This window comes from Phocoena sinus, chromosome 1 (genome assembly GCF_008692025.1).
Source record: "Phocoena sinus isolate mPhoSin1 chromosome 1, mPhoSin1.pri, whole genome shotgun sequence".
Taxonomy (NCBI): Eukaryota; Metazoa; Chordata; class Mammalia; order Artiodactyla; family Phocoenidae; genus Phocoena; species Phocoena sinus.
In genome coordinates this window covers 105,102,206-105,115,525 of record NC_045763.1, presented here as the reverse complement: position 1 = coordinate 105,115,525, position 13,320 = coordinate 105,102,206, and the positions used below count along the sequence as shown (strand labels likewise).

General features: G+C 37.3%; 1 protein-coding gene across 3 annotated transcripts in view; it reads right to left on the bottom strand.

Annotated features, from left to right (window-relative positions):
• Positions 1–486: 486 nt before the first annotated feature.
• Positions 487–13,320, bottom strand: part of MAN1A2 (mannosidase alpha class 1A member 2) — a 173,451-nt gene continuing 160,617 nt past the window's right edge. The window contains exon 13 of one of the 3 annotated variants that reach the window (XM_032633914.1): positions 487–598. In XM_032633914.1, the coding sequence (XP_032489805.1) occupies positions 502–598 (97 nt within the window). In that variant the 3' untranslated portion in view covers positions 487–501. Of the gene's footprint in view, positions 599–5,735; positions 11,663–13,320 lie in introns of those variants that run through there. The other 2 variants (XM_032633910.1, XM_032633922.1) reach the window with 2 other exon arrangements.

Sequence of the window (13,320 nt, the reverse complement as noted above, 5' to 3'; positions counted from 1 at the left end):
CTATGTCCTTAAACGTTGGACAAGCTAGTAGGGGACGTAAAGGCATGTTCACACATAAATGTAAGGTAGTATGTGATAAATCGTAAGAAAGTTAAGAATAAGAACAATGGATGTACAAATGTGGAAGAAATCCCTCGAAGTTAAGGAAGTTAGGGAAGTCAGGGAAGGTTCTGTAAAAGTTTCATTGTGTGAGAACACAAAAAAATAAGTAGAATTTTGATAGACGTGGATAGAGGCCTTTTAGGTGGGAAGAGCAAGGCTTTAAAGCTAAAATTTCTAGAGGAATTTACAAAGAATGTCAATAAAAATATCCATCCATCCATCTTCTACTTATTCCTGGAATGGCAAATGGCAGAGTGAGGAGCAAATCTCTTTCCCCAAAGGAATAACATAGACAAACTTTCTAGAAATTGAGCAAAGGCATACAACAAATCAAGAAGCATTTATTCAAGAAAAATTACTGACCTTTGGGTAAGAACAGTGTGTCTGCAGTATTTCAGCCTAGGGCTGCTCCCATGTCCTTCCAGCTCCATCAGCATGGCAGTTCTCCCAGGCAGGACAAGCTGGAGTGGAGCGAGGGCAGAAAAATTCCATTCTCCTGGGCATTGTTAGAAATAGCAATCTCAGTGGCAAAAGAACTGGAAAGATCAATGCAGCTAGCCTGAGGTTTTGGTTCTGGTTGGGACCAGCAACAGTTGGCAGACTGGCCAGAAATTTAACAGGGAGATAGGTCCATGGAATGACACAAACATGGTGCACCTTGCCACATGTCCCTGGTAGTTTGGAAGGCTGCAAGCAAGAGCAAGGCAGAATATATATTCAGGGGAGACTAGAGAGAGCCCTAGCTATCTGTATACATTCCTGGCTGAATGTGAGGCCTTGGACCCAGGCAGTTATCACTAGTGAGGGCCCAATGTAAAGTAAAAGCTACATGAACTTGTAAGATGCACACAGTGTGAATGTGTTCCACAACCTACACACAGATCCACTGGCAAACGGTGGAAGCCCTTACTGGCTAAAGATATTTGAGCACAACTTCTGACAAATCACTGGCTGATCACTAAGCTATGCTGACGCAGGGCTTACTCCTAGGAAGACGTATTTAAAAATATAAATAAGATTTAAAACATACAACACTGAGCAGAGATATCAGTGGTCATACACCCCAGGAAAGGTGATATCTATAGAATTGGACCAGGGAAATCACTAAACAAAAAAACAGGGAAATGGCAGTAGCAACAATCACCACCTCCCTGGGTGGAGGAGATCAGATCAGAATCCAGAGTTGCTACAATATTACCTAAAATGTCCAGTTTTCAATTTAAAAAAATATAAGATATGCAAAGAAACAGGAGGGTGACCTATTTTCTGGGGGAAAAAAAGTAGCTAATAAATACTGTCTCTTGTCCATGACCTCCACCCACTAGATGCCAATAGCACCATCCCTCCTACCCCCCTCCCCAGGTCACGACAATCAAACATGTCTTCAGACATTGGGGGATGCAGGGCAAAAATATCCCTTTATTGAGAACCACTGCTCTAAAGCAACAGTAATCAACATAATATGGTATTGGCATAAGGAAAGACATAGATCAAGGAACAAAATTAAGAATCCAGAAATAAAACCTTACATTTATGATCAATTGATATTTTGCAAATGTGCCAAAGCAATTTGATAGGGAAAGGACAGCCTTTTCAATAAATATCAATAGTACTGGGATAATTAGATACCTACATGCAAAAATGACTTTAGACATTTATCATACATGGGAAATTAATTCAAAATGAATCATACACCTAAATGTAAGAGCTAAAACTATAAAACTTCTAGAAGAAAACATAGGTCTAAAGTCTTTGTGACTCTGGATTAGGCAAAGAAAGGAAAATCCATAAAAGAAAATATTGTTAAATTACTTTATCAAAATCAGAGTATTTTGCATTCAAAACAGAGCATTAAAAAATATTTTAAGGGCTTCCCTGGTGGCGCAGTGGTTGAGAGTCCTCCTGCCGATGCAGAGGACACGGGTTCGTGCCCCGGTCCGGGAAGATCCCACATGCCGCGGAGCGGCTGGGCCCGTGAGCCGTGGCCGCTGAGCCTGCGCGTCCGGAGCCTGTGCTCCGCAATGGGAGAGGCCACAACAGTGAGAGGCCCGCGTACCGCAAAAAAAAAAAAAAAAAAAAAAAAAATTGTAAGACGACAAACCCACAATCTTAGAGAAAATAAATACAGAATATATAAAGAACTCTTACAACTCAGTAAGACAGTCCACTTTTTTTTTAAATGGGCAAAATATTTGAATAGACATTTTACCAAAGACATATGCACAGCTAATAGCATAGACTCAACATCATCAGTCATTAGGGAAATGCAGATGAAAGCCGTATTCGGATACAACTTCACACCCACTAGAATGGCTATAGAAAAGACAGTAACAAATGTTGGTGGGGATGTGGAGAAGCTGGTACTCTCACCCTTGTACATTGCTGGTGCGTATGTAAAATCAGTCATTTTGAAAGACAGTATGGAAATTTCTTTAAAAGTTACACATGACTTTGCCATATTATCCAGCATTTCCAACCCCTAGGTAGGTACATACACAAGATAAATGAAAACATATGTCAACACAAAGACTTGTATGAAAGGTTCATGACAGCATTGCTCACAATAGCCAAAAAGTGGAAACCAAAATGTCTATTAATTGATGAATGGATAAACAAAATGTTATATCCATAGAAATGAAATATTTTCAGCAATAAAAAGGAACATACTCTTGATACTTGCTACGGCACAGATACAGCTTGAAAACCCTATGTTAGGTTAAAGAAGCCAGATGCAAAAGACGGTATACATAGGATGCCATTTGTATGAAATGTCCAGAAAAGGCAAATCTGTAAGACAAAAGGCAGATTAGTGGTTGCCAAGGGCTGGGACAGGAACAGAAACCATCTGCCAATGGGCATGCAGGATCTTTGTGGATTGTGGGAGGGTTGTGTAGCTCTATAAGCTTACTAAACATCACCGATATTCCCACTTACAATGGGAAAGTTTTATTTTATGTAAATCATACCTCAATAAAGTTAATTTTAAAAAGGAAATGGCAAAAAGTTATTCTCTTATATCCTTGCCAAAGAAAGATAATTGCTGTTAACTTTCAGTGTATTTATTTGTTGGTGTTGTGTATGTGTTTTAACAAAAAGTAACTTCTACTGTACAGTTTTTAAACTGATTAGTTCATATATATTAATATATTTGTATGTCACTAATAACAATAACAAAACTGGGGCTTCCCTTGTGGCGCAGTGGTTGAGAATCTGCCTGCTAATGCAGGGGACATGGGTTCGTGCCCTGGTCTGGGAGGATCCCACATGCCGCGGAGCAACTAGGCCCGTGAGCCGCAACTACTGAGCCTGCGCATCTGGAGCCTGTGCTCTGCAACAAGAGAAGGCCGCGATAGTGAGAGGCCCGCGCACCACGATGAAGAGTTGCCCCCGCTTGCCACAACTAGAGAAAGCTCTCGCACAGAAACGAAGACCCAACACAGCAAAAATAAATAAATTAATAAACTCCTACCCCCAACATCTTCTAAAAAATAATTTAAAAAATTTTTTTAAATAACAAAACTGCATGAGACACTTCATGAAATCATGAATGATGAAATTGCAAAACCACTTTAGAGATCATCTAATGCCTCCACTTTATGCCCTTTTGTTTCAATTTCCTTACGTATAAAACAGGAGGTAGAACTATAGTTTTCTTGGTTCTTTATTGCCTTTCCCCTCTTTATTAATTCTTTTCTATTTCTTTTGGAATTTTTACTCCAATCTGCTGCTAATGAAAATAATTTTAAAACAGCAACTCTTTGCTGTTTGTGAGCTTATTTCAGTCCAGGTACATGGATTTTTTTCTTATTTAGTTCTCCTAAAAAATAGGTATTATCTTCCTTTTACAGACAAAAAATTAAGATTTTCTTCGGGTTAAGAAATTGAAATTTTCTTGAGGGAAGGAGAGAATGGAGAATTATTGCTTAATGGTTACAGAGATTGTTTGCAGTGATGAAAAAGTTTTGGAAATAGTGGTGATGGTTGCACAACATTGTTAATGTAATTATTAATGCCCCTGGGTTGTACACAAATATGGTTAAAATAGCAAATTTTAAGTTATATTTTATCACAAAAAGAAATTGAAGAAATTTGTTAGGTCTACTAACAAGGTACAGTCTCTCACCATCTGAACCCACAATCTTTTTTTTTTTTTTTTTTTTACAGCCTGACTGAGATACAATTGTCATAACATGATGTAAATTGAAGGTGTATATGATCTGATATATGTATGTATTGTACAGTGATTACAATAAGCTTAGTTAACACATTCATCACCTCACATACATTTTTTGGAGTGTGTATGGTGAGAACATTTAATACCTACTTTCTTAGCAACTTTCTAGTATACGATAGTGTTAACTATAGCCATCATGCTGCACATTGCATCCCTAGAACTTGTTTATCTTACAAATGGAAGTTTGTACCCTTTGACCAACATCTCCCCATCTTCCCCACTCACCAGCCCCTGGCAATCACCAATCTACTGTTTCTATGAACCCATACTCTTAACATGATTGCTATTTGCATGTTGACAGTGTTCTGTAACCCAATAAATAATGACGAAAATTTCAGATAACTGGCAGACAGAGGCCCAGATTTTATCACATTATAGTCACTCAGAGATCTTACTCTTTTATCTGGTCCTGTTTTAGTTGCTTCTGAAAAGATAAGTCCATAATTAATTTTGATACATCTATAATTTAAATTTCCTAGTTTAAAATTTTGATCAAGTTAAAATCTACTGTGCCAGGAAGTAGACCTCAATGATGTAAATTGGTTGTTATTTTGGGCTTTACTACGACCTCATTTGACGCTCCATGGGTACAGAGTTTTAAATATACTGTGCTTTACAGTATCAATAGATTAAGCCACTATCTATAGTTTAGCTGATCCTATTCCTAAAGCCCCTTAGGCCTATTTTTGCTCAAGAATCACTTAAGAATTCTTAGGGTCAGGTCAGATTTTAATGTGACAGAATGAGATCCAGTGATTAAGGCAATTTTTAAAAAATATTTATTTACCTATTATTTATTTGATTGCGCCGGGTCTTATTTGCGGCACTCAGGCTCCTTAGTTGCAGCATGTGAACTTTTTTTTTTAAACATCTTTATTGGAGCATAATTGCTTTACAGTGGCGTGTTAGTTTCTGCTTTATAACAAAGTGAATCAGTTATACATACACATGTGTTCCCATCTCTCTATGTGAACTCTTAATTGCGGCATGCACGTGGGACCTAGTTCCCTGACCAGGGATCGAAACTGGGTCCCCTGCATTGGGAGTACGGAGTCCTATCCACTGTGCTACCAGGGAAGTCCCAAGGCAATTTTTAAGCTTGATGGTCTCAGAGGTTGGATTAGACTAGGTCTTGGAGATAACAGGCACAGTCATACTATAAGATTGTCGCACAGGCCTATAGTTTGTTTTCTTAAAATTAGATGGCATGAAAATTACCCTTTAAGTAATCTCTTCATCCTTCTATAACATCAAGGAAATGTGAAGATTAGCTGAACCAAAAGAAATACTCTCCGAACGTGGGAGACTGAAGATTACCAGTTACTGTAAATGCCAAAGTTGTTCTGAAAATAGGAAGATTGAACTGTATTGTCTGGGTACAAATGAAAGCTAAACAGACTTTTCACTTAAAGAACATCTTTATTTAATCTTTAATATACAATATTACCTTTAATTTATAAAAATTACATATGGAGGACATAACTGGAAATCAGTTCAGGAGCGGCCAGTGGGTACCGATTTAGGAGGTTATACTTGCCCCTCTTATTAGTTTAGGGAAAAATTATACCACTGAATTTGAGACCAGTAAGACTGAGGAACGGCATTTCAACTTCCAAATCCAGTATTAAAATTGGGGATGCTTTATTCAGTTAATCCAAACAAAAACTAATTTCTAAATTTTCTAAAAAATAACTTTTCCCAAGAAGAGCTGAGCTTATCTCCATGGAGTTTTCTGGTATGCAATTTGCAGAATTCTGTAGCATCCAAATTGTTTAAAATCCTCTGCACATTAACATGTATGTATGTGGGTGTGTTTGTGTACTCACACTTAACGTTCACACCAAGCCGAAGCCATCTGTATAGTATGCTGGACCTAGAAAGGTAGCTCATTTATAACATGTGCTCCCCTATCACTCTGAGTACAGGCTTCCCCTCCTCTAGAATTTCCAAATACAGTGAAATATTTGATAAACTTCTTCGTGAAGAAGCTGTTCTCAGGATGACTGGTGCATTGCAATGTACATACATACATACTAGCAATATGGTGTTGTGTGATTTCATGAGTTCTGCTGTGCTCAAAGTTTAAAATGGATTCGTTGTTAAACAGTTAAAAGGCTAAGGTTGAGGATGCTTTAATTTAAACATGATGCACACTGACATTCTGAAATAATGCTATTGACTTGAAAAGAATTTGAGGCAAGTGCAAGAAGAGGAAGGGGAACTCTTCTTTTGGATACATCTTTTCTCTGCACTCCTCAGATTTAGGCTGTTGTAGAGGTAATAAGGGCAGTACCTTTCTGCACTCTAAAAAATAGTGGTTGCCAAATGGCAACTGAGGCACATAACCCATTTCTCCTGTTGCTTAAAATTTTTCCAAGAGATTGGTTTCTTTAGCACAAAGGTCAGAAATTCTATCATATTCTTGTCATAGGACTCTACGAGTATTCAAGTGGAGGAATTTTTGCAGCTCCAGCAATCCAGAGTCGTTGGTCCAAAGGTCAATGGGCAGGCAGAACTTGGAGCAAATATACTATTTTGACACCACAGAGACCCTTCCTTTCACACAGAGACTCTGAAATTGTGGCATTAAATGACAAGGCAAGGATAAGGACTGACAGCATACCCCATGAACAAAAAAATGCCTCTTTCAAGATAGTTGTACCATATTGAAACCTGAACAGACTCCAGTAGAGTATAGCTGTTTTCAAGACAACAAAATATATAGCTTTAGGTTACACAAATACATACAATCATACATACACACATCTTTTTTTTGCTCTAAAAATGAATTATGTACTCAAAACACAGATAAAAGATGCAGGTCAAAGATTATAGGGTCTTATACAAATTTAAATTGGGATCAAGGGTTAACAACTATGATCCAGGGGCCAAATCTAGCCCTCCATGTTTTTGTAAATAAAGTTTTATTGGAACACAGCCACACCCCTTCCTTTATATATTGTCTATACTTGTTTTCACAGTTCAACAGCAGAACTGAGTAGTAAAGATAGAGAGGGCATGGCTCACAAAGCCTAAAATATTTATCATCTAGCCCTCTGGAGGAAGCTTGCTGATCCATTATAGATCACAAAGAGTGTGATCTGAAGGAACAAAAAATCATCTTCACCAATGTTCCTGAACCAAGTAAGTGCATTAAAATATCTCCAGATCATGTTTGGTTCCTCAAATATTCTGCTTAGAATTTGTGCAGCCAAAAACACGTTAACAACCGTGTTTGTTAATTAGCAGACAGAGACAGTATTAAAAATCTCTGTGTACAACTGTGTTTATGTATGTATCTACGTAAAGAGTGGATAAGATATGAACTAGCCAATTTGAGGGTAAGGAAACCTAAAGAAAAATAAGAACTCAAGATACCATTACTAGGAACTGTTATTAGCAACTCAGAAATATTTCAGTATATTTTTCTTTATATTTAACAGCATGGGACCATTACTAGGAACCATAGCAGAGCATGAACAATTCACAACTGCAAATTTTACCCATGAATTACGTGACAAAATTTTTGAATATAAAATAATCAGCATTTCTATAAAACATTAACTTTTAATTATGTAATTAAAGTGATAATAGCAAAATAAGAATGTTTTTATTTCTAAAGTAGATATTTTAGTTAAAGTTGCATCAGAAATCAAGTATTTTTTGACATTTTCCAAGAGGCTTTAGTTATTAACTACAATTATAGCTGTTAGTATTATATAGTAATACATTGTTTAAAATATATTATAAACCATTTCTTTCCTTATTTAATTTAAATGAAATACAAAATTAAGGATTTTGTAACATGAATCATACTGGAAAACACTTAAAATGATATGAACAACTCTTATACAGAAAATGCCACTGGAATCACAAAAAGTTCTAATACTTGAAAGTAGCTAGCACAACGCTTGGCACATATTAGGTACCCTGTGTTTATTCACTCACCCTCTCATTCACTCACTCATTCATTCAAAGAAATCCAGGCCTAAGGAGAAACTCCATGATGAGAATGGCGAGCACAACCTTTTAGCAACAAATCTGTAGTTTTGACAAAGACTTTGGCAATGGAGAATGGAGATGAGAAATTAATGATCAGATTTTAAGCTGCTTGGTTAAAATCTACCAAGTGAAGCCCTGGGTTGTCCTAGAGGACAGCATAGAGAATCAGGGTCAATATTCCACAGAAGGAATATATTCCTTCAATATCCGGGTTTTGCTTTTACATATAAACATCTGCTCAAAGACAAGAATAAGTTGGTGTCAGAGAGACATAAAAGAGCACATCTGTGCAACCCACGAGAAAGTAAGAACCCTGTGACTGGGTACTTACTTTTCTGCACCAAGACTTCTTTTTGATTGGGACAACATTCTCTTGGTTTTAACAACTTTATACTGGTTTGAACCAAAAAGTATGATCTTAAAATTCTAAAAGAAAAATAAATATAGAAGGTAGAGAGGGTGTTCAGCATCTCTATTCTTTTTCCTTATATACCAAATGATCTATCTACTCTGCACATCTGTGCCAAAGGCACGGAGTAATGTGTCTGCTTTTGAGGAGGCACCTGGAAAGGAGCATTTCTGGGCTCTCTGCAGAAGGTCTTATAAATGTAATGAGTATTTAACCTGAGTAATAAGGTCTACAAAATGCAAAGGACTGTAAAGGACAGAACAAAGTAAAGTATGTTCTTGGAAACTAGCAGAATATGGGATACTATGGAATAAGGATGGCTCTTGGAGAAAATAATTTTTTTAATCTATAACAAAAATAAAACATGACACTGGCAAGTCATATGTAGCTGACTTAAATTTAATTGCCTTTGGTATTCAGAGAAGAAAAAACAACAAAAAAAGGAAGCACACTCATAAGCGCTAGTCTTCTCACAAGGAAGGTGAGGAGATGATGAAAAAGACTCTTCCTTTGTCCCCCTCAAGCTTTTTGCTTGTACCAGAACTGGCCATGCCTGTACACTTCTCTGCCTTCTCCCGAGCTCCAGTCATCCGAGAAACACAAACAGAGCAATTGGGGTGGGGCTTCTGTCTTTTCGTTCCTTGAGAAGTTCTTGGGGAACCAAGAAGGCCCCTTTACTCAGCATTCTTCTAAACAAAGCAAGGGAGGGTTCACTGCCATCTCTACAGCTGTTCTGGGTCTTTTGCCAAGTCAAGTTTTTCATTCTTTTTAGTGACCCACAAGTGGGCTTCTGCTATTTTCAGGAGGAAAGCTAACATGTTTTGAGAACCAAATACTTTCCCCTTTCTCTTCTAAAGTTAGTCATCTACACTTTTCATTTAAAAATTTTAATTTTTCAACTAGTAAAAGGTATTATAGTCTCAAAATATGTACTAAAATTTAACTCTCCTAAAGATTTAAATAATGCAACTGGCTCTACATCCTTACTTTCTATGTATACTGAAAATCTTGAGGTGGTTATCATTTATGGATCATTTGCTGAACTGTGAGGACTGCTTGACTATGTGTGATATAAGATGATCACCCTTAAAACATAATTATATTAATTTATTAAATCTTTTTCCAATTTAAATCTACCACATGCTAATAAAAGAGTAAACAAAATAAGAAAATAAGCCTTCAGAACTCTAAGGTGGGCTTCCTGCACACTGTTTCATGAAATCTTCAAATTCAGAGTAAATACTAGACTAATAATACTACTCCCAACTATTACTGTCAATGGAAGCTGTCTGTATTAAAGGTAAGGAAGAATAAGTGTCTTGCACTGCGACATAAATTCAAGGGACAGAAAATTTATTAAGTCAGATATTTATCTTACAGTTCTTGATAAAATGTAAGTTATTCCCCTCGCAATATACAGAAATCATAATTTCTTTAAAAAGAAATATCATTGCAAAATCTATTGATGGTAAGAGAAAGCCCCTTAGATATATCCCATGTTTAGCGTAATATAATTAATTATACCACATTTAATCACTAAAAATTATTTTGAAGCTATTCTGATTAATTCTTTGAATTTCTGTAAATACCCTTGGAGAAAAAAAAGTTGAATTTATTTTTTACATAAAATATTTGTGAAAAGCTCCCTCAGCTAATGGGGTAATAAAGGATCCCCTGTCCCAAAAATAGTTAAGGAAGTTTCACTATATTTTGTTTTTGATTTAGTAAATTGTAAAAGTAATTTGCCTCATCAAGGTAAATTCAGAGCTGCATGACAGTACAGTGAATTTTGCCAAGCCACATAAAGAGAGTTGTAAATCGAGGGATTCTACTAAGTTTATAATGAGGTTAAAGTAGATAAAATTTACTTGGTAGATTTGCTGCTTTGGAAAAAATAATCTCCTACCAACGAAACCAAGGCTTTCTCTTAGGACAGGTTTCAAGGCAACAAACTGCAGCATTTCCCCCACTTTTTGTCATGCTACCAACACTAGACTGAACAACATGCACAAAATCCCAAACCCAGGCTCGTAAGTAGTGGTTATGATAAATAGCAGTTTCAATGATTCTATATGGAGACAAAGACTTGAAGAGTATTCTTTGTGAGATCATGCCTCCAGAGAAAACAAATTTAACCAAGGAATTTCAATGGAATACATAGACTGAGATTTGAAATGGTTGCCAGTCTGGTCATCTAATACGAAACTTGAAAATTCGGACAGGGATAGGTATTCTGTTTCCTTTTTGAGTCTTCTTGCTGCTGATGCAGTTACACCATTCTTTTGTTCTTATTTATTTTAATTCATTCCGTTATTAAAAATGGAGAAAAAAGGGATAACCAATGTGTAAATATTTTGACTTGAGAGCTGCTCCACTCTGGGAGGAAACAAATATATAATTGGTTCCAAAGGCCATCTCCAACTCCTGCAAGGTGCTCCACATTCTTGGCTTATTCTCAGGAAATCTAGCCTCCAGATTCCAGGACTCTAAAAGCAATAAGCAGTAACAGGCATAATTTCTCACGTGACCATCTTGTTAAGAATCAAAGCACATCAGGTCTCTGTCCTACACACACCAGAATATGTTTTGGTCAGGTATAAAATGGAATCATTTCAAAGTTGAAACATCTACAAGTTGAAAAGTCTTGCAGGGAATAGTCACGTTTCACCCTGCCATGTTGACTTAAGAGGTCCAGGTTTTCAAAAGGCCCCTCTCCAGACTAATTTCTGTAGTGGTCCATGTAAACAAAACACAGGTGAGAATGGTCTTTCTGGAGCTGCTTTCATCGAACAGCAGGGTTTCTTGAAAGTGTGGTGTTGGCTAAATGTAACACAGGCAGAGGGTGAGCCTCTGTATTAAATACCCAGTGGTCTAAAGGTAAAAGGTCATCACTGGAGAACAGAAGATACAAGTATCTGAAAATAAAAGGGGAAAATGAGTTTCAATTAGAATTCAACAAGAAGATCAAGTGATCTCAGTTATAATGGCAGAGGACACCCATGACCTATTTTGAGCAGGTTTGATGAAAAACACACCAGAAAATGAACCTCATCCATTCAAATGATTAGAAACACAAAATATTCCAGGAGAGTGCATAAGAAAATCCAGTAAGATGAACAACTAGACCTCTGAAATAAGGCAGCTAAAAAGCAAATCCCATATACCTGCCTGAAACACATAAAACAACAAACTGTAAAATGGCATAAAACAAACCAATTCAGAATTTTTTAGAGACCTTCTTTTAAAAATCAGATATAATATTAATCATATGTTTTGGCAGCTTGGAGATCTCATAGTATAATTAGAAATTAATTAATCTATATTTATTAATCAACACTGAAGGAACAAGTAAAGCACATTATTTGGACACAGCAAGGACTTTCACATACTCCTAATACATTAGTTTTTGCAGTTCTTAGAGCAGGTACTGCAAATTTAAATAAAGGTTTCAGAAACATTACGGATTTACAGGAGGTTTAATAATTAGTCTCTCTTAATAGGTAATAGCGTTGTTTTTACGGGGTTTTTTTGGCTGCATTGGGTCTTTGTTGCTGTGCACGGGCTTTCTCTTTGTTGCAGTGTGTGGGCTTCTCACTGCAGTGGCTTCTCTTTTTGTGGAGCACGGGCTCTAGCTGTGCGGGCTTCAGTAGTTGCAGCACGCGTGCTCAGTAGTTGCAGTGCATGGGCTCTAGGGCATGCGGGCTCCAGTAGTTGTGGCTTGCGGGCTCTAGAGCGCAGGCTCAGTTGCTCTGTGGCATATGGGATCTCCCCGGGCCAGGGCCCGAACCCATGTCCCCCTCATTGGCAGGCAAATTCTTAACCACTGCGCCACCAGAGAAGTCCAATAGGTAATAGCATTGTTTATATGAAGGCACATGTTTACACCTTTCCATAAACACTGCAGGCCACAGTGGTAACTTAGAAATTAAAAATGATAGTTTAAAAAATGACTCTTACCACTATAGGTAAGAATATTATATACTATAATTGGGCAAATTCTAATCTGAATTCTATTAGGGGGTCATCAAAGTAAGCTTAAAGAAACAGCTATACAGAGTCAGGAAATCTGGGTGCTAACTCTTGATCTTGGCAATGGCTGGGCCTTACTAGGCTTTGGTGAAGAATCCCTTTACAATATTCTAGCTAAACTTACTTCAAAAATAGGCACATTAGTATCTTTTCTGCTTACTGTTATAGTTCTGGATGACAGAGTAAAAACACAGCACTGGGGTAAAGGAGGGTTGCTTATCAACTTTATAACTGATAAAGCTAGAATGGAGACTGACAGTGCTTCCAATCTCACTTTGATCCTAGACCTTGAGATCTGCTTGACTGATTTATTCACCAGGTTACAGGCAGAGAAGGTAGAACTGAAAAAAGACTTGGATGGACATAGCAAGAGACTGTGCTGGGTCAGCTTACTGAATGGAGATCAGAAGCACAAGCTCTTTGTGTTCTGGGCACAAATATGTCCAGGAGAGCTATGTTCTGTGCAGTTCCATGTCTCTTGGTTAAATGTGGGCAAATGTATCAGGCTCATTCTAATCTTCTCACTACCTGGGACAGGAGTAAG